We start from the raw sequence: 19,345 nt of genomic DNA on the forward strand, positions 1-19,345 counted from the left end.
CAGCATCTAATATTTTACTTGAAGAGAAATTACATTGTTTTTAAAACGTTAAGATAAGGTTTGATGTATAATACAAGTGTAATTCTAGAGAATCTTACAATGTCGGAATTGTTCACAGTGAAGGTGAAGGGAACCGAACATCTGAAGAGTTCAGTTCCTTCACAGGAAGCTCTTACATTAATATCTTACAAGATATTAAAAGCCAGAGAGTTGCAAGCAGGGTACTGTAAGGAAAAACAACCTCTAAAGAAAATATTTTTCAAATATTTTTGATTGACCACTATTTTACAATTATTAGCATTACGTATAAAAATTCAGAAGATACTTCACTGTTCATTTTCATAGTAAATAAAATGTTTATGTTGCAGGAATTGCGATCTCTGGCAACTTTGTCTTAGTAACTTTGTCTACAGTGCAATTCATGTGCAATCAAACATCTAAATTAGTTTAAAAAAAGAAATGGGTCCATGCTGAAAGAAGCAAAAACCCAAAAAAGTATCCATCCAGCCAGAGCAAAGAAATCCCAGGCACACCATGCTTACAAAAAGTATAAAAAGCCTTTATTAAAACATGACGATAAGTGTTAAAATGTGCCGACGCATAGGAGCCTTCTCAGGCCTCCATCAGGACACAGAACAATGGCAGGTTAATAGAAAACACCTGAGAACACCCTGTTGTTTCATCTAAATTCGTTTTCACGTCTCAGTGATTGAATTATGCAGCAATTTTAAAAACTTGGTGGAATGCCCCTTTAAGAAGTTGCATTGTAATTGGCAGATAAAATAGAGCTCATGGGTCAAACACAAGGCCCCCGGGCCAAGCCAGCCCCGTGACACATTCTTATTCGGCCTGCAAAATTATTTTAATTCTCTATTATTATTATTATTATTATCATTAGCACATTTCACTCTGAAATGCACTACAGTGCTCAACATGCACTGAGACATAGTGTGCATTCTGAGCCCCGGCAGCAATCTCTGGGCCAGCATTTGCACAAAAAGAGAAATGCCTGGTGTTTATCCCAAGCAAATAGATGGTTTAAAAAAAATACCTAAAACAATTTATTTTTATTTAGAATTGTTTTTGAATAAGAATTTAATGCCTATTTTACATTTGCAGTTTGAGCATGTTTTGAATTAAATGATGGCCTGTTCAGGTCATTGCAAAACATGAAAATGAAATAAAAACACAGCCGGCCCACCGATTTGCTGAGATTTTTTAATATGGCCCTTTTAGTGGTTGAGTTGAACATCACTGAAATAGAGGAAGCCGTACTCAACATGGTGCATTTAGGCTCTGTTTTCATGGTGTTTTCATTTTCAAAATAGTGCAGCATACACTGTGAAAAAAATAAGCAGCTGTGCCCCCCCCCCCCCCCCATTCTATTTTTCTACAGTTAATGTTTATTTTACAATTAGTGTTCAGTGTTTTTAAGTGTCTATTTAAATTCACACTTATCCTGTTTACTGTCTATTTAATGTTATTGCTGCACCATGGGGGTCTGAGAGTAGCGCAGTTTCAGTGCACTGTATGGCCTGTACATATTGTAGTATTGACAATAAAGCTGACTTGACTTGACTTACAATGTGAATAATTTCGTATTTAATTCACAATTAGTGTTGATCAAACAGCTGTAAACAAACCCCTTCACTCTGTTTGGTCCTCACAGGGAATTCTGGGTAAGAGGCCACTACAGAACCTGCACTGGTGTAACTTGGTCCTCACTAAAGGCCCACATCAAGTGGCCCAAACCTCAAAGGGCTTTTATGTGTGATATCAGTTGCTTTACAGAACGGTCTTACCAAATGAATCTTACCAAAAACAGCTGCTATGAAACTTTTTGAAGAAAAATAAAAGTAAAAAAACGTTCACGTTTTATGTATTTCTATGTAAACTGTTAGCCAATCGTAGCGCAGAGTATGAACTTAACAGCCAATCACAGCGCAGAGGCGGAGTTTGTCGGAAAACGGGTGGGATCAAACGCCTCTAATCCCCAACTCGCTGGTTTTCTGCAGATGATCGTTTGGTAAGTGAGCTGCGTCATCGTTTGTGTCAAACGGCATTTTTTATCAGGTAAATCTGAAGTTTGGGCGCCTTTTGAGACAAAAGGTTTCGGTTTTAATTGTCTCCTTTTTTAGTTCAGCTGGGGACCTGTTAACTGCGTGAAGGCTGAGTGAATGAGTTTAGCGGTCAGTATCCTTCCTGCAGTAGCCGCTCAGCCTTTCTCAGGCTCTCCTGAGTTTACCGTGTTTTCACAGCAAATTTGTTCGTATCTGAATCTACAGTTATCAGGGGCAACGGTTATTCCTGAATATGTGGCTTATTATAAACTAGAGATTCTGGCTGATTTGGGCAAATCACTCAAATATTAACGCACTCACCCAGAAGAGAATGGTTCTGTTAAGAACCATGGGTTCTGTATTTCATGCTTGAATGGTTCTTCAAATTGATGTAGAATGTGTTCTATATGGTCTGTATAGGACTTCTTTGAAAATGCCATCAAAAAGGGTTCTTCTATTGTTTGCTAGATTGACTACAGCAGTAGAACCCTTTTTGGTGCTACACAGAACCATATAACACATTCTCCATCAATCAGGAACCATTTCACCATGCAAAGAACCATTTAAGCATGATGTGTAGAACTATGGTTCTAAACAGAACTATTTTAAGGAACCCTTGCAGAACCATCTTTTTAAAGAGTGTACTGTTCTCAGACAAATTAAGAAAGCATCTAACAGAACCTCCTTTCACAAGAGCCGGTGACAGATTTGAGATTGGGGCCAGAGATTAGCCCAGACACAAATCTGGTTCTGGCAGTGTGCGTGTGGCCTGTGTGTGTGTTTATTTTTAGCACTTTGTGAGGACCAGATGTCTTTATCATGATACAAGGACATGACATATTTAGAACTGATAATATTTTGCAAGGCCTTGCAAGACAGCATGCTCTTTTCACCAAAAAAATGTACCAGATTTGGAATTTTTGTTTTGTTTTGTTTGTTAAAAATCTAAAAAAAAAAAAGCTGTTCAGTTCCTGACACACACAAGGAACGCTACGCCCCACGTCCAAGATTTCAAAAACTAACTGCTCTGAGGTGGGATTCTGGGGGGACAGCTCTTTAAAATGACCTAGCAGTAACATTAGCTGGTCTCCTTTTACATTTACCTGCTATTAAAAACATTTGTAATTCTCTAAATGCTGTGCATGTGCATGCAGCCCTCCAGCACAGACCCCAAGAAACCACTTTAAAGTAGTGATAGTTTTTCCAAAGCTCCTCCTACTTTTTAGATATGTCATCAGAAGGTTTTTTTCAGGTCTAATGAGAACGACCCTTTAAAGTTAACTAGAGTAACACCGAAGTCAGATGAAGTACTCACTAATATAGTAAAACCAGCACATGTATGTGTGCTAGCAAACAGGCACTATGGAGACTTCCAGTCCCCTAAATGTGGAAGTTTTACCTGCACTTCTGATTTAATCTTACGAATTGAGGTGAATATGATGTATGTATTTATGTATTTTGTCTTACTCACTCTCTCTTTCAGTAGGCCTTCCCTGGTGTGATGTCTACAGCACTGCGATTACTCTACTCCTCCCAGCCAGGTGAGCCAGTAAGAGGAAGCAGATTAATAGAAATAGAACTGAAGTTGATGACCTGAAGCAATTTTTCACTGTGACTGTCCAGAATGTGGCTGGCCTGTAAAATGAGCATGGTTTACTTCTTCTCTCTGCTCTTGTCAATAGCAGTTTCTGTCCTTCTCAATGTTTCATTCAGGCACGTTCGCTGCCGGCCCTGTCCTGGTTCGACCTTTCAGTGTCACCGTCCAAAGAGGAGGCTATAGTAGGTCATAAACACGCAATCAGATCATTGTACATCAAAAAACTATCTATCTATCTATCTATCTATCTATCTGTCTATCTATCTATCTATCTATCTGTCTATCTATCTATCTGTCTGTCTGTCTGTCTGTCTGTCTATCTGTCTGTCTATCTGTCTATCTATCTGTCTGTCTATCTGTCTATCTATCTGTCTGTCTATCTATCTGTCTATCTATCTGTCTGTCTATCTATCTGTGTCTGTCTGTCTATCTGTCTGTCTATCTGTCTGTCTATCTGTCTATCTATCTGTCTGTCTATCTGTCTATCTATCTGTCTGTCTATCTGTCTATCTATCTGTCTGTCTATCTATCTGTCTATCTATCTGTCTGTCTATCTATCTGTGTCTGTCTGTCTATCTATCTATCTCTGTCTATCTGTCTATCTGTCTATCTATTTATATGTATATGTATATCTATATATGTCTGCAACTCTTTCTCTCTCGGAAAGAATATGTGAACGCTCAGGAGCTGCCCATGGATATGAAATCTGTGACTGACCGCGCAGCCCAAACACTGCTGTGGACTGAGCTCTTCAGAGGTGCGTTTGTGTGTGTGTGAGTATGCATATGTCTGTGTGTCACTAAGCTTGGCTCCTCATGATATACACAGACAGAGTTCATTGAGTTTTATATGCTGAAGAATAACGAACAATTTTGAAAAAGCACTGCTAGACCTTATGTCCAAAAGTATTCCGACAGTATTATGATTATCGAACTCTAAAGAGAACTTTAAAGAGACTGTATTATGAAAAAAAGAAAATATTCCCCACTCTTTTCAATAAAGGAGCTTGATGTAGTGTGTAAATGTTGTTGTATTGTTCTGTCACGCACTGGACTCATCGATTGAACTCCAACTCCCAGAATGCGCTGGGAGATCCTGTGACTTTGGACTCAGGCTTGCGCACCTATCAGCGCTTGACAATCAGTCAGTGTGAGGTATTTTTTTTCTCCGAAACTTACTGAGCGTACTCTCCCTGATATCTTATGTTTGACCGTGATTTTGACCTTTTGGATTTGTGTTTTGACTACGTCTTTTGCCTTTCCCCTTTTGGTACTGTTGCTGGTTTATTGGATTCGTTATTGGACATTTGGCCTGAACTTGGACTACTTCTTTGTGTTTTACCTCTTTTTGTTGCCTTGGCTGCTAGGTTGACGATTAAACCGTCTAACCTCTCATCCGCTAGAGTCTGGGTTTCTGTCACTTCGCAACCTGTTCACGCCCCAGTCCATATTTAAAACTATGCTGCAAAGACAGCACGTTTTGAATTTGTAGTTTCTGTGATGTAACAGCCAACACATTTACATATATCCACTTATTGAGCCTACAGCAGTTTTATAAGAATTGTTTTTGGCATGAACTGGGTTATGAGTAAGGTGCAGTACAGGGCTGGTGATCAGAACTGACATCATTTACATACATCATTCTTTTTTTCCTTAGTTAGGACTCCAGTCACGATACTACTAGTGCTAGGAGGCCAAAGGCAAACACAAGCCATGGGTCACACAGGTGTTCAGTAATCTCCATAGAAACGCATTGTCAATATAATGAGATACTCTGGAGCAGCTGCACTCAGAATCTGATCTCATTAATGCTCTAGTCAGATCCTCACAGCAATGTTCCAACACCTGATGTAAAACCTGATGTAGAGGTAAAAGATGAAACAGTGGTTGAGTAGGTGTCTACAGAATTTGGACTTTATATCACCTGTTCAGGTTAAAGAGATCACATCATAAGGATAATTGGAAGGGTTCACATCATGTAGAATCAAAATTTCCTTGCTTTTTCAAAAGAGTAGAGTTTGATGTAGTATGTACACATTGTGGAGTTTCGGAACATATCATTAACTCCCCAATCCGTACTGTCCCAGTATGGAAACTGACTGTAAAAACAGCCAATTTTGAACTAATTTTTGTCAGAAAAATGAAAACATATTTACATATATCTGCATATATGCAAATTAGCCCATCAATTCTGAAGTGGAGTTTTTCAGCCTGGACTGCCCTTTGAATGAGTTGTCATATAGGGCAGCCAGTCAGAACAGAGATCATTTACATAAATCAGTCTTAAAGGCACAGTAATAAAACTGTGTTTTAAGGGATGAAGAAAGGTTTTTAAATGGTCTTGTAAAGATGGATTATGGCTGTTTTTATACATAAGAGCACACAAATGTTACAGGTTTATCTCAGGGAGAAAATAAAATATATGAAAAATATAGGATATGGACCCTTTAAAGTGTGCAAATTACCCAGCTAAGAGCTCTCATTTATGAACTGTAATTTAAGACAAAAAATAATTACAAATAAGCACAGATTTTGGTGACTGTAGAGCAGGAAAGTGAGAAACATAATCTTTTCATGAAGAATAGTTTCAGGACTGTGTCAATGCTCAGAGAAAAGGAATTCTGTTTTTGCTTCTCTCAAATATTAACATTTTGTGACTTTGTTTACCAAGTCAGACCTAAAGTGAGGTCAGGAGTGTTTACAGTGATTTTTGTGCATGTGTTCATTCTGAAATTTTATGTATCTGTGTTTGTGTGTGTAGGGCTGGGTATGACTATGAGTTACCTGTTCCGAGAGCCAGCCACCATAAATTATCCTTTTGAGAAAGGGCCTCTGTCCCCTCGTTTCCGCGGGGAACATGCGCTGCGCAGGTACCCGAATGGAGAGGAGCGCTGTATCGCATGCAAACTGTGTGAAGCCATCTGCCCTGCACAGGTATTCATTTACAAAAACATAATTTTATTACAATGTAATATCACATGCACAATTAATGTGTTTTGTTTTTGTGCATTGTTCCTATGACTCTGTTGTCATATTGTTTTATGCAAATACAGCTTTCTCCTTAACAAGCCATAGGCCCGTGGTTGGGCCCAAAGTTTTATTATACACTTCTATAACCTAAGAATAGCTCCATTAGTTTGCATTGAAGTCCCTGTAGTTCCTGGATAATAAGCCTTAATATTAAATTAAACTGGAATGTTAAGGAGCTAAATTGCAAATTCCTGTTTAGCTCTCTTGATAAAAAGTTATTTTCAGCTACCAGCTAAGTCTGAAGTTTCATTTACAAGCAAAACACAGCGCTGAAAACCAAGACGTCCCCACAAACCAAGACATGACATCACTGTATGAGAGTGAGAGGCTTCAATCCTAGAAGAGTTGGAACATGCAGTCACTGTTGCTCTCACTGGATGTTGTGATGATGATTAGAAACAGCACTCACTTTATTTTTGTGTGTGTGTGTGTGTGTGTGTGTGTGTGTGCGCGCGTATGTGTGTGTGTGTATGTGTGTACATGCACACTGCAGGCCATCACAATTGAAGCAGAAACCCGAGCTGACGGCAGCAGAAGAACTACTCGCTATGATATCGACATGACCAAATGCATCTACTGTGGATTCTGTCAGGAGGCCTGTCCTGTAGATGCAATAGTGGAGGTACACACACGTGCACGTATACACACACGGATTGTTCCTGAGTGAGTTCATTATTCTCCTCCATTTTAACTCTCTCTTTCTTTTTTTGATGTTTTCTCTCTCTCTCCCCTTCTCTCTCTTAGGGTCCTAATTTTGAGTTCTCCACTGAGACACATGAGGAGTTGCTTTACAATAAGGAGAAGCTGCTGAACAATGGGGATCGCTGGGAGGCTGAGATTGCTGCCAACATCCAGGCTGACTACCTGTACAGATAAACACTTCTAAATGCATAGCAGACTGCATAACCTTGGTCAAACCAGGACATACCTGGCCTGTCATAGAAATTAAGAAAATATGTATATTGTCTGCTATTTGTCATAGTCATTCATGTACTACACAGTGTCCAAACGGCTCGTATGCACCTGCTCATCTAATGCTTCTTCTAAAATGAAGAGTAATTCATTTACTGCAGTAACAGCCTCTTCTCCTCTGGGAAGGCTTTACACTAGATGTTGTAACATTGCTTTGAGGATTTGATTGCCTTCAGCTACAAGAGCTTTTGGCCAGGTTCACATTACCAGGCTAAAGTGGCAGAAACTTAACGTGACACAGATCTGACATTTTTATAGCTGTGTCGACAGGCAAATCTGACCTTTTCTAATCAGATCTGAGCCACTTCCATATGTGGTTCTAGATTGGATACACATCCAATTCATGTCCATGTGACCTCAACAAGAACGCTCAGATTGGAATTCTTGTGTCTTTTTTACTGCGCATGCACCATTCATTCAGCCGTAAACACTGCAAAAACAAACTGTTTGACCCTTTTTCACCTTTTTCTCGCTCTGGTACTGAGCATCAGAGAGCTGATCAGAGTGAATGATCTTTGTGGTGAAGTCTCATTCTGCTGGTTAGTTTGTTCACATTGATGGCAGATTTGAGTCACTTACCTACTTAACATTGTCAGAAAGTTCGGATGTGTGCAGTGAGGCTTGTAATGTGAACGCAGCCTTGAGGTCAGGTACTGATCATCAAAACTGCCACTCCAACTCACCCCAAAGTGATTGGATCGAGCTCCATCACTCCAGAGAACACAGGCCCACTGCTTCACATCTGATGCCAGAGTTTTATGTTTTTCAGTGGAGAATATACGAGCTGTTCACACCTTTATCAGCAATGGATGCACCTTTAAAGTTGCTAAATTCACTAACTAGAAGGGGTGTCTATATATTTGGACATATAGTGTATGTACACAGAGCCACTCAGTGTACATGGCCTAGATGGATACATTGTACTGTTTAAGAGCTGTGTTAATACAGTTAACTGAAACATGAATATTCTCAGGATATTGCAAATCACGCACAAATGTACACAAAGCGAAATTGTGATTTATATGTGACTTATTAGATTGACAAAGGTGTCCTTTTGTGGACAGCATTGAAAGTAATTTGCGTTGGACTGAAAGTATTTCTTCGTTGCTCACAGTACATTTGTGTAGAAATGAACAGGTCATCCTAACACTATGCATGTATTATTATTTTATTAAAAGTAGTAATGTTACAAATTAAAGCATGTATTAATCTTCCTCCCTTTACATGTATGCGTTTATGCAATTTGTCAGACCGTCTAGATAAGAGCATCTTACAAATCATGCTACAAAAACTGGTGGGTGTAGTGTTGGGTGTCTTGTCCAAGGACTCACATTGGCATAGCGTGGTGTTTGCACTTGCAGGGGATTGAACCCCAGTCTGCTGCAATATAGGGCAGAGTTGCCCACTATGCATTACCGAAGGTGGGTAATAACTAGTTACACTCAACTCAAGTAAAATTTGATAGATTTGTACTTTCTAGACTGCGATGGACTGGCGAACTGTCCAGGGTGTATCGTGCCTTTCACCCAATCCAGCACCCCTGCCTGTGACCAAGGACAAGCGGCTTAGAAGATGTGTGTGTGTGTGTGTACTTTTTAGACTTTCTAGTACTTCCAAAGTACTTCTACTTTTTACTCCTTCATTTCATTTTAGGCCAACAGTGCTCTATAAGCATATGATAAACATTCATTGCTATGCAGATAAATGCTGGATGTACTAAGACATTCTAATGCATTTCTGTTTCTCACTCACTACTTCAGAAAAATTATACATAATTCAAACTTTGAGATGTTAACAAAGTCCTTCAGAATTGTTTGGTGTGAAATGGTTCATTATAGACCCGGGGTCATAACTGATGTCTGGTTTCTAACCCCACCACTGTGAACGACTCTGACCTGGTCTGTTTTTCTAGAAATAGTTACGATATACTCAGCCTGATTCCTGAGACCTTGTTTTATGATAGTTTTGTGATAAAGTTGTGTCCTAAGACGTCTTTTTCATCCATTTGTTTTAATCTATTAATGGCGGAGGGGTACATGTAGAACGTTGTAAAGCAAACTAGTCCCCAAAGATTTTCCCACAGATTTCTCTGATATTTTACAATCATATGTGAAAACCCAGAGAACACAAGTAGGTTCACTGCTGCTTTTGGATAGTAAATAAAATGGCTATATTTGTGTTGTAGACATCAGGACCCCTGGCTCCTGTCACCACCACTGTAAAAGCTGAGTCTGTAACTTTCTCTACTACAACCCGTTGCTTATCAGACCATCCTGACTGGCTCTGCTTACATCACACTGATGAAATTATGCAGTAATTTGCCCAAGGGGCAGTCGTGGACTGGAGGTTAGGGAGCTGGCCCTGTGACTCGAAGGTTGCCACTTCGATCCCCAGCACTGACAGTCCATGACTGAGGTGTCCTTGAGTAAGACACCTAACCCCCAATTGCTTCCCAGGTGCTGTGGATAGGGCTGCCCACTGCTCCAGGCAAGTGTGCTTACTGCCCCCTAGTGTGTGTGTGCGTGTGTGTGTGTTCACTAGTGTGTATGTGGTGTTTCACTTCACGGATGGGTTAAATGCGGAGGTCGAATTAAAAAAGTATCACTTAACTTTAAGTCATGTCCCTTTTTGCCTTACTCTTAGAAAAGAAATTCAGAAGGTTCATGATTAGAGAACCATATACAACACGTTCCCCATCAATCTGAAGAACCATTTTTACCATGAAAAGAACCATTTAAGCATGTCAGTGTATATGGAGCGACTGTCTTTAATGGAAAACCGTACTGTGAGAGTGAGACCACTCTGTTCAGGGGGGGCTTGTTCCATTAATCGCCATGCGGCGGCGCCGCGGATGCGCGCGCGTTTGCCGGGTCACGTGCTTGGGGCGGAAGCGTTAATGCGACCGCGCTGAGAGTCGCGCGCTCGGTGCCATTTGCTCCTTTCTCACCGTGCGGCAGAGCGAAGCACGAGCGCTGAGGTACGAACCCGCGGAGCGGGAGTCCTTTAACCGGCCTTTAACCCGCGTACAGGCCGCCTCGCACTCTTTATACACGCCTTGGTTTACCGGCTGCGTGCCCGTTAGTCTCTGTACCGCGTTATTATGCAGTTACAGGCCTTTTTAAACGGCGGTGTATGTATGAGTTAGCGCGTTAGCCTCGTGTGGCTAAGATGGTTAACGCGCTGTTAGCGCGACAGCTCACGCGTTCCGCTGCTCCGCTTTCCTCACCAAGTGTTTTAGGTCGCTAATTTCACGCTGTGTTGTGTAAAGCGGTCTTTGGTTTGGCGTGTGTGTGTTCAGTGCGCTCGGGACTCGGCGAGGCCTAGCGCCTTTTTGTTTTGTTCTCCGGTTTGGGCAGCGCAGTTAGCCTGTTAGCATTAGCGAGCGGAAAAAGATCGGAGCGCTTTACGGATTTTATTCCAGTCGAAACTAGAAAAGTGCGGCGGCAGCGCGACATGGCGCTCAGCCATCAGCACAGCAGCCGCTGGCCGAGCTGTAACGCTGCAGTCACGGGTTTCTTTTGTACAGTTAACCTATGGTGGCGCTGATGTTGAATGACTGATTTTACGGCCTAGCGAGTTGGGACGCGCAGTCGCCTTTTAACAGGCATCGGTTGGCGCCTTTAGTCCTAGTTCCTAGCTGCATCCCGGCGTGGTGGCTGGCTGATGACGAAGCTCGAATCGGATTTTTCTTCGCCAGCTTCTTGTTCCGAGTTTTTCAGTTCCACCTTAAATTGATGTAGCTTATACAAATGTGACTGCTGCGTCTTTTTAAGGTGAAACGTTTAAAATCTGATCAAGAAGCTGGCGAGTAGGAGAACAACTTCTGCCACGCTAGTTGATGCTGAGCTGGTCAGCCCCATCCTTGCTCTTAGTACGGTTTTTAATCTGTGTGTGTGTGTGTGTGTGTATGGGGGTGCTCCGGCCTTTTGTCTGTGCTTTCTAACCATCCCGCCATCTCCCCTGCAGAGTCGCGCTGCGGCAGATTAATACATACACATACAACAATGGCAGAGAACGACCCACAGGTTCAGTTTAAGGTGAGTTAATTCCACGTATGTTTCAATTTCTGCATGACTAAATGGTTAACATGTCAAGAGTCAGAGTGGCCTGATGCGAATGAGAAACTTAAGTCAATGTTGGCCAAAGTGGTGGTGATGGGAGCCAGATGTCCACCTGGAATAGCCCCATTATCGTAATTACATGGAATGGTCATGAATGTTTTGGTTGCTCCGATATTACTTTTGTGGTAGCCATGTCAATGTCTAAATTGTATTTGAATACATTTTTAATCAGTTCATGGTGGAGAAATGCATGAAGGATGTTTAATGGCAGAGTACTCCCCAAAGGGAACATTATTTCACATTGATCATTTTACTGTCAACATTACATGTTAAAACTCAGGAAAGTAGGTTCAGGTTCACTGGTGGTTTTGGTTGGTAAATAAAATGGTTAAGTTTGCTTGCAAATTATTTCACATCAGATTGCTCTGAATGATCTTGTTTCTATCTTAACTGCTGAATTAGTGAGATTTCTCATTCTCTCCATAATCCTCTTCTTGGTATACCTTTCTAGGAAAAGTGAGACGATAAATTTGCTTAACTCATAGATGGATTGAAGTTTCATTTGCATAGGAGTAGCTGCATAAGCCTGCATGCTGTGCTCAGCACTAGGTGTACATGGCTGTTTACTCTTAACGGTCTTTCTCCCATCCACAGCTGGTTCTGGTAGGAGATGGTGGCACAGGAAAGACCACCTTTGTGAAGAGACATTTGACAGGAGAATTCGAAAAGAAATATGTCGGTAAGCTTATGTTTGTGGAATAACAGGTGAAAGTGATTTAAATGCTGCAAGCTTTTTGTGGAGCGTTATGCTATGCAAACAAATGTGCTCAACCTCATGAGTGCTCATCTGGAATGTGTGGCCTGGGTGTGACTCAGTCGTCCCATTACACATCGAGGGAGGTTTGGGTTAACCTAGAAAGGTCTTTAAAGCATGTCAGGACTATTCAAAACTAGTTAGACAAAAGTTGTGCAGAACTCAAATGAAACCGGACTTTTTTGCAGCCACTCTCGGAGTCGAAGTACACCCCTTGGTCTTCCACACTAACAGAGGAGCCATCAAATACAACGTATGGGACACAGCCGGACAGGAGAAGTTTGGGGGTCTCAGAGACGGATACTACATCCAAGGTATGTGTCTGAAGTCTTGAAGTTAAAATACCATAGCTTTTATTAAACTAAAAGTTCATCTGTTTGGTTAATCTTTAGTGTTCATTTCAAAGCATGACTGGCCAGATCTACTCATTACAGTGGCTTGTTTTCAATATTTTGTCCCCCTTTTTTGTCTCTCCAGCTCAGTGTGCAATCATCATGTTTGATGTCACCTCTCGAGTCACTTACAAGAACGTGCCTAACTGGCATCGTGACCTGGTGCGTGTGTGTGAGAACATTCCTATAGTCCTATGTGGCAACAAGGTGGACATCAAGGACAGGAAGGTGAAAGCCAAGAGCATTGTTTTTCATCGCAAGAAGAATCTACAGGTATGGCATATGACGTTTTGATACAGTTCATGTCATGCAGTGCTGTCATGGCTTGGCACACTTGGTTCTGTTTAAGGTTGGGTAAGGTAGGTTCAGGATGAAGCTTGTTTACTCATGTTAATGGTTTATTTTATCTGTTTGTCGCAGTACTATGACATCTCTGCAAAGAGTAATTATAACTTTGAGAAGCCCTTCCTGTGGCTTGCACGGAAGCTGATTGGTGATCCTAACCTGGAATTTGTGGAGATGCCTGCCCTCGCCCCACCTGAAATTGCCATGGACCCATCACTTGCTGCACAGTATGAGCATGACCTGAAAGTAAGGACACTTGTGCACATTAGTGTATCCCAGGCCTTAAGCAATGTTTCTTCCAACAGTGCGCTGGAATAACATTTCTTTGAAGGCTGCATTTAGATGTTTTTATATTGTATATTTGGGTGTGTATATATGTGGGGTTTTGTGTATGCTTGGAATAATGTTTAAGTATCCATACATGCGCAACTAATTTAATTCTCTATTCTACTCCCAGGTGGCATCAGAAACAGCTCTGCCAGATGAGGATGACGACCTTTAACCTGTTACTCTCTGATCTTTCCGTGTGGTTGCTGGTTTTCCCAGCAACAGTTCGACCCCCCCATCCCCTTTTACTGTAAAACCCCAGCGCAGATTATTTTTATTTTTCAACTTTTGTTTCGTTTTTGTGTTTCAAATTGAATAAAAAGTGAAGTTGTGTGGTTCTCGGATTTCAACGTAGACTCGCTAACCCTAACGCCACCATGCAGGCTCACTCTAGGACACTTCAACACATGCCGACACAAAGACGTGCGTACACATTCAATCACTCGAAGGCGCTAGAGCAGTTTACCGAGTGTCCCAGTGCTTATTCTATCTGTATGGCTCTAAGCACTTAGAGAACAACTTTGAATAAAAACATTCTCAATATAATGTGTCTCTTGCCTTTTTTTTTTAAATATATTAAGTGTCACTTTGCATGAACTGGAAAGCTTTGCATAATTACCTTAAGCAGTATTTTGAGAGTGGGACAGACTTGGGCACTGCCCAGTAGAAGAGTAGGTTGAGGAAGTACCTGTTCTGTGGCGATACTCTAGCATTTTGCAGCACTTCCCAAGCTGTAGTGTTTAAAAGCCACACTTAAGATTCATGTAGAAGTTTCATGTGTTTGCTTCTTAAAAACTAGTGTCGAAGATACTTTGCTGTGGTTTGCAATCTTTACCTGGTTCTTTCTAGTCAGATTTCATATCCTGAAAGCCTAAAACTAGTCCTGTTGAGAAACTCCACTAATTTGTAGTGTAGTTTGTGTTTCTGCCTTTAGATCATTGTATTTGCCATTTTCTTGCTCAGTGGTGGATAAAAGATGGGATTAAAATGTGCAGCCCTCCAGAAGGCCTTAGATGTTGATCCGTAAATTGGAGCAGGGGTGATATGTCGCTGCAAAAATGACTTGCATGATTAAAAGTACAATCTGACCTATACTTGACAACTAGCTCGGCTTCATGACCGAAATGAAAAGGAAAATGCACAGAAGTGAAGTTATCCTTGAAACCACCAGAGGGTGCCAAAACGCCACACAATCTGAGGTAACGTCAAGCAACCTCAGGCCTGCAACCTTCAGTAGGCCTGGGTAAGGCCTGTAGGTGAGACCAATACAAGAGAATGGAATAAACCAGCATTGCTGATGGTAATAATGAGAATCCCCAGGACTGTTTTGCAGTAAAGGTCGTGTCTTCTGTGTCTGTCGTGTTGGCAGAAAAGTTCAAACCTTGTCCCCAATGAAAATGAAAGATAGTCCACATACCACTTAAACATATATTATTTGCAATTTATTTCTCATTCATTATATAGACTATAGCTATTTAATTATTGACTGTTTAAATGTCAATTATAATGGGTGATATACAGGGAGATTAGAGCATACACTGTTTACTATACACTCTTTAAGAAGCTGGTTCTTTAGGGGTTCTATTTAGAACTATTTCATGCTTAAATGGTTTTTTGCTTGGGGATCCATTCTTGGAGAACGTGTATAAAGTTCTATATAGAACCTTTCTGAAAATAGGTCTTTGTAGCACCAAAAAGGGTTAATCTATGGTTACAAGCTTAACACCATAGCAATAGCAGAACTCTTTTTGGTGCCATATAGAACCATATATAACATTCTCCATCAATCTGAAGAACCATTTAAGCATGAAATGGTTCTATATAGAAGTCATGGTTCTAACCAGAACTATTCCGTTTACTGAAGAACCAGCTTTTTTGAAGTTTATGGAATTGATTAAATTTAAGCGAAGGGAATTAAGTATGACCTCTTTTTCATTTCACAAGTTAATGTGACCCTCACGCGCACACACGCCTGTAGTGCGATAGCTGTGCATGGTTCACTGCTGCTTCCTTATCCGCTTAAGGGAGAGGGCGGGGGGCCACGTTAATGAACACCAGCTCTGATGATCATGGACTGCTGGAGTGGGCTATTCACATTGATCCCAGATTTAGAGCAAACTGAGACAGGCTGCGCACCATTCACTGTGTGTGAGTCTCAGAGAGAGAGTGGACATAAAAAGATGTTTCTTAACGGTTGGGGGCCTGAACAACATCTTACTGGGGGGCCAGCTACACACCCCAAATTGATTAGGAATAAAGTTTAATGAATATTAATGTAGAAGTTTATTTTAAGTTAGTATATGCATGAGATGTAAGATATGAAACCTTATTTATATAGGGCTGTGAAAAATTCAGACAGCACCATTCATTTATTCAATTTACCATCCAATTCAAGTTATTGTGACTGGCGACCTGTCCAGTGTGTATCCTGCCTTCCACCCGATGACCGCCCTGGGATAGGCTCCATCACCTCCCCCGCAACCCAGAAGGAGTAGCGGCTTAGAAAATGTGTGTGTGTGTGTGTGTGTGTGTACGTGTGTACAAGTTATTGTTTTTTTAGATTCATAAATATATGAAACAGTATTTAATGGAAATTTACACAGACACCTCTGTCTAACTAAATACAATATCATTTTTTTCAGTATTTATATGTCCACTCTGCCTTCATTACAGCTTCTCTCATTTTCAGGAGTCTTGCTTTCAGTTTTGAAAGAAATCTGCAGACACACAACCAAAGTCCTTAGAAGATGGTTACATTTTCTGCTTCTCATGATCCAAATAATCACAAACACATTCTGTGAGAATGATGGACAGAAACACCTGTGGATGTTCTCAGATTGAAGTAAGAGTGGAGCTTGATTTTCTCCTTTCTCTCAGAGTTCTCAGTTCTGCTGGTCTCCTAGGCGTTGTGAGTGGCTGTTAGGAGTCCCATGTTTTAGTCATTTTTTGAACTCTAGTTTTGGAAAGCCATGGAAAGCCACTCTCCAGAATGGTAACTTGACAAGAGAAGGAGAAAACAGACTTTATGTTCAATGGAAGTCAATGGAACCAGAGTTTTTCTAGTCATTTTTAAGTCATTTTGGGTCATTTCTTTCGGTCCATTCTTCATAAAATTCTGTGTAAATGTCAAGATGCATTTTTGAATCATGTCAAAAACTGAAAAATGTCAAAAATGGAGATACAAAGTTTTGTTCCGACAGCAGTGATATAAGTACAGATAATTACATAATAAGGAAATATAACTTACTTAATAAATAATACATACTTGTGGGGCTCCAATCATTTATAGCAGCATACAGCTCTGCTGGGAAGCTATCACTTCCCTCTTCCCACACACCAGCTTCATGTGCAACAAAGGTCAGGCAAATTTTCATACCAACTTCGGCATGTGCTTGGTAGAGAGAGAGAGAGAGAGAGAGAGAGAGAGAGGCAGAGAGAGAGAGAGAGACTCGGGGGGGGGGTCTCATCAAAGGAATAATTTTTACAGAGGTAGCTGCCCAAGGGTCCCATGACAATACACATTAGGTATACGGCTTGTGTTGATGTTAAAAATATTAATATTTGTATTATTTGCTATTGGGCGATAATTGATGCTCATAGTGATGTAGTGATGGTCTGTTTCATGTTGTTATGTGATAACGCAACTGCCTAAAGACACATTGGTTTGAAAAAGCCAAATAAGTCATGACATTTTTGGGGGAAAATCAAATATAGCCATTCAAGTATAACAGAGAAACACAAGCTCAGCAGAATGTACATGATGCCAGCATTAATATCAGTATAGATAACTCCCGTGTTGAGTAAATACTCAAAAATGAATCTGAAGTAATCTCAAAATATAATTGTATTATGTTAGTTATTTAAATAATCTCATTATGCATTCCTTTACTTCTATACAACTGTATTCCATATAACCAAATTGATGCACTATATTTCAGATAATGTTGCTTGTTTTAAGCATTTAAAACTTTTCAACATCATTCCTTGCCTAGAGGTCCAGAATCCCCTTTAAAGGAGACTTCCAATTTCTCTTAATGTTTCTATAATTTAGTCCAATGTAAACACAGTCATCCAGAGTGGTTTGGTGTGAGATGGTTAACTGTAGAGAGACTTACAGACTCTGGTTTCTTTAAAGTGGCGGTGATAGGAACCAGGCGTCCTGATGTCCAAACCACCAACGAACCGACACGTCTTCTGAGCTTTTATATGCAATGGTGACGGTAGTAAAATAGTCATAAATCTAAAAAAATGAAGGGACTATTTTCTTTACAGCTCCTTGAGTGTATCCCTCCACCATGAATGGGTTAAACAAATGGGTTGATAAACACTTTAAACCAAAACCTGGTCACAAAACTATCCTACAAGAATGTTTCCAGCATCAGGCAGCTTATACCCTGTTAGAGATAAAGGTACCATGCAGGTACATGATTCGTTCATCAAGGTACAAACAGTGTAAACCTTCCCTCAAAGGTGCAACAGCGGTTTTAAGGCCCAACTGTGTACCTTATAAGTTTTTCCCAGTGGAAAAGTTTATCTTTTTATAAACTAATGTTTTAAAACAGAGCCATTTAATAAAAAGCCTGGAGACAAGGCGGTGGGTGTGGAGTCAGTACAACTTAGAAAATATCATTTCAGTGGTTTATGATACAGTTATGTTCCCTGACTGAAGGTACAGAGATGTGGTCCTGAGGGTCCCACCCCAGTGACAAGAAGGGTACTGCCCCAGTGACAGTGTCGTACCTTTTTTCTGAGAGTGTATCAACCGTTTCATGTAATAACTTCTGCAAGTTATGCAGAATATTAGCGGATGACTTTCCCTTTAAGGCAGAGAACACACGGTCACTCAGGTAGGCTTCAACAAGGCGTGTCCAGCCCTTACCATCAAGTGCAGAGGAGTGAGGGAGGGAGGGAGCATGCGTGGAGCGAGAGAGAGGTTTGCGTTTTAGAATGATTACAGGCGAGAGAGAGAGAGAGAGAGAGAGAGAGAGAGAGAGAGATTAAGCGTACACAACTGTTGTCTTAATCCTCTGAGCGGACAGATTTAGAGGAAAAAAACTAGAGGTTTGAGGCAGAGCAGCCATATTTTATGGCCCGCTGGTGGACTGAGTGGACTTGGAGCAGCGAGAGGCGAAGCTGAGGAGAGGAGAGGAACTTTGGCAGCCGCTGGCCTTTCAGCTCGCTGCGCTCTCCACACGTTTCAGCCTTTTTTTGTTCTTATTTATTTAATTCCGGCTTTCGTGCGGTATCCCACACAAACACAGCGATGAAGGACCGATTGGAGCAGCTGAAGGCGGTGAGTGCGCTGTGCAGACTCTGCTATGCAAAATTCAACCAGGCTGAAGTTGGCTTCCTATTCGAGACCGTGTTGTTCGAATTTTCACGTTCCACCTTAAATGGTGCAACAGTTACATTAGAACGCCTCGGGCGCCGGAGTGTAGCTGCTGCACCGTTTAAGGTGGAGCGGGTAAATTCGAACGAGAAGCTGGTGAGCAAGAAACTTGACTGGAAAACTGGTAGTTTTGTGAGTTTATTTGTCACTCTAGACGCTTTACTCGAGTAGAAAGACACTCATTTTACGCCACGTAGGCCCCTAGGTCGACTCAGTATAAGGACATCTTTATTTCAGCCTAAAGTGTCCCGTTAAAGTGTGTGTCAGTTCATGTGTCGTCAGTGAACTCACACCAGCCCTTATCTGACATTTCAAGGTGGGCCTGCTGACAAAGGTGAATTAATATAAGATAATATTGG

The 19,345-nt window shown here is 41.1% G+C and overlaps 3 protein-coding genes across 18 annotated transcripts in view; all 3 read left to right on the top strand.

Moving 5' to 3' along the window:
• The first annotated feature begins 1,961 nt into the window (after positions 1-1,961).
• On the top strand, positions 1,962-8,872 carry ndufs8b (NADH:ubiquinone oxidoreductase core subunit S8b). Of its 5 annotated transcripts, none has more exons than XM_017692091.2 (7): positions 1,962-2,026; positions 3,544-3,601; positions 3,774-3,839; positions 4,325-4,414; positions 6,418-6,590; positions 7,180-7,308; positions 7,431-8,872. In XM_017692091.2, the coding sequence occupies exons 2-7, from the start codon at positions 3,562-3,564 to the stop codon at positions 7,560-7,562; spliced, it is 630 nt and encodes a 209-aa protein (XP_017547580.1). In that variant the 5' UTR covers positions 1,962-2,026; positions 3,544-3,561; the 3' UTR covers positions 7,563-8,872. The 5 variants fall into 5 exon arrangements, with proteins under 5 accessions (XP_017547580.1, XP_017547582.1, XP_017547579.1 ...); XM_017692093.2 differs by having other exon boundaries at positions 1,981-2,026; positions 3,547-3,601; XM_017692090.1 differs by having other exon boundaries at positions 2,009-2,073.
• Positions 8,873-10,517: 1,645 nt separating this feature from the next.
• Positions 10,518-14,143, top strand: ran (RAN, member RAS oncogene family). The gene is made up of 7 exons (XM_017692095.2): positions 10,518-10,635; positions 11,625-11,695; positions 12,374-12,458; positions 12,722-12,847; positions 13,011-13,198; positions 13,346-13,516; positions 13,728-14,143. Exons 2-7 carry the CDS (start codon positions 11,663-11,665, stop codon positions 13,770-13,772), a joined length of 648 nt encoding a protein of 215 aa, XP_017547584.1. The 5' UTR covers positions 10,518-10,635; positions 11,625-11,662; the 3' UTR covers positions 13,773-14,143.
• A 4,369-nt stretch (positions 14,144-18,512) lies between these two features.
• Positions 18,513-19,345, top strand: part of stx3a (syntaxin 3A) — a 39,098-nt gene continuing 38,265 nt past the window's right edge. For 7 of the 12 annotated variants that reach the window (XR_005130562.1, XR_005130561.1, XM_037540477.1 and 4 more), the window contains exon 1: positions 18,514-18,890. Coding sequence is in view for 10 of the 12 variants with exons in the window: in XM_037540477.1 (XP_037396374.1) it covers positions 18,861-18,890 (30 nt within the window). In the remaining 2 variants the exon portion in view is untranslated. Of the gene's footprint in view, positions 18,891-19,345 lie in introns of all 12 variants that reach the window. The other 5 variants (XM_037540475.1, XM_037540481.1, XM_037540482.1 and 2 more) reach the window with 3 other exon arrangements.

Source organism: Pygocentrus nattereri, chromosome 8 (genome assembly GCF_015220715.1).
Source record: "Pygocentrus nattereri isolate fPygNat1 chromosome 8, fPygNat1.pri, whole genome shotgun sequence".
In the NCBI taxonomy this organism is placed as follows: Eukaryota; Metazoa; Chordata; class Actinopteri; order Characiformes; family Serrasalmidae; genus Pygocentrus; species Pygocentrus nattereri.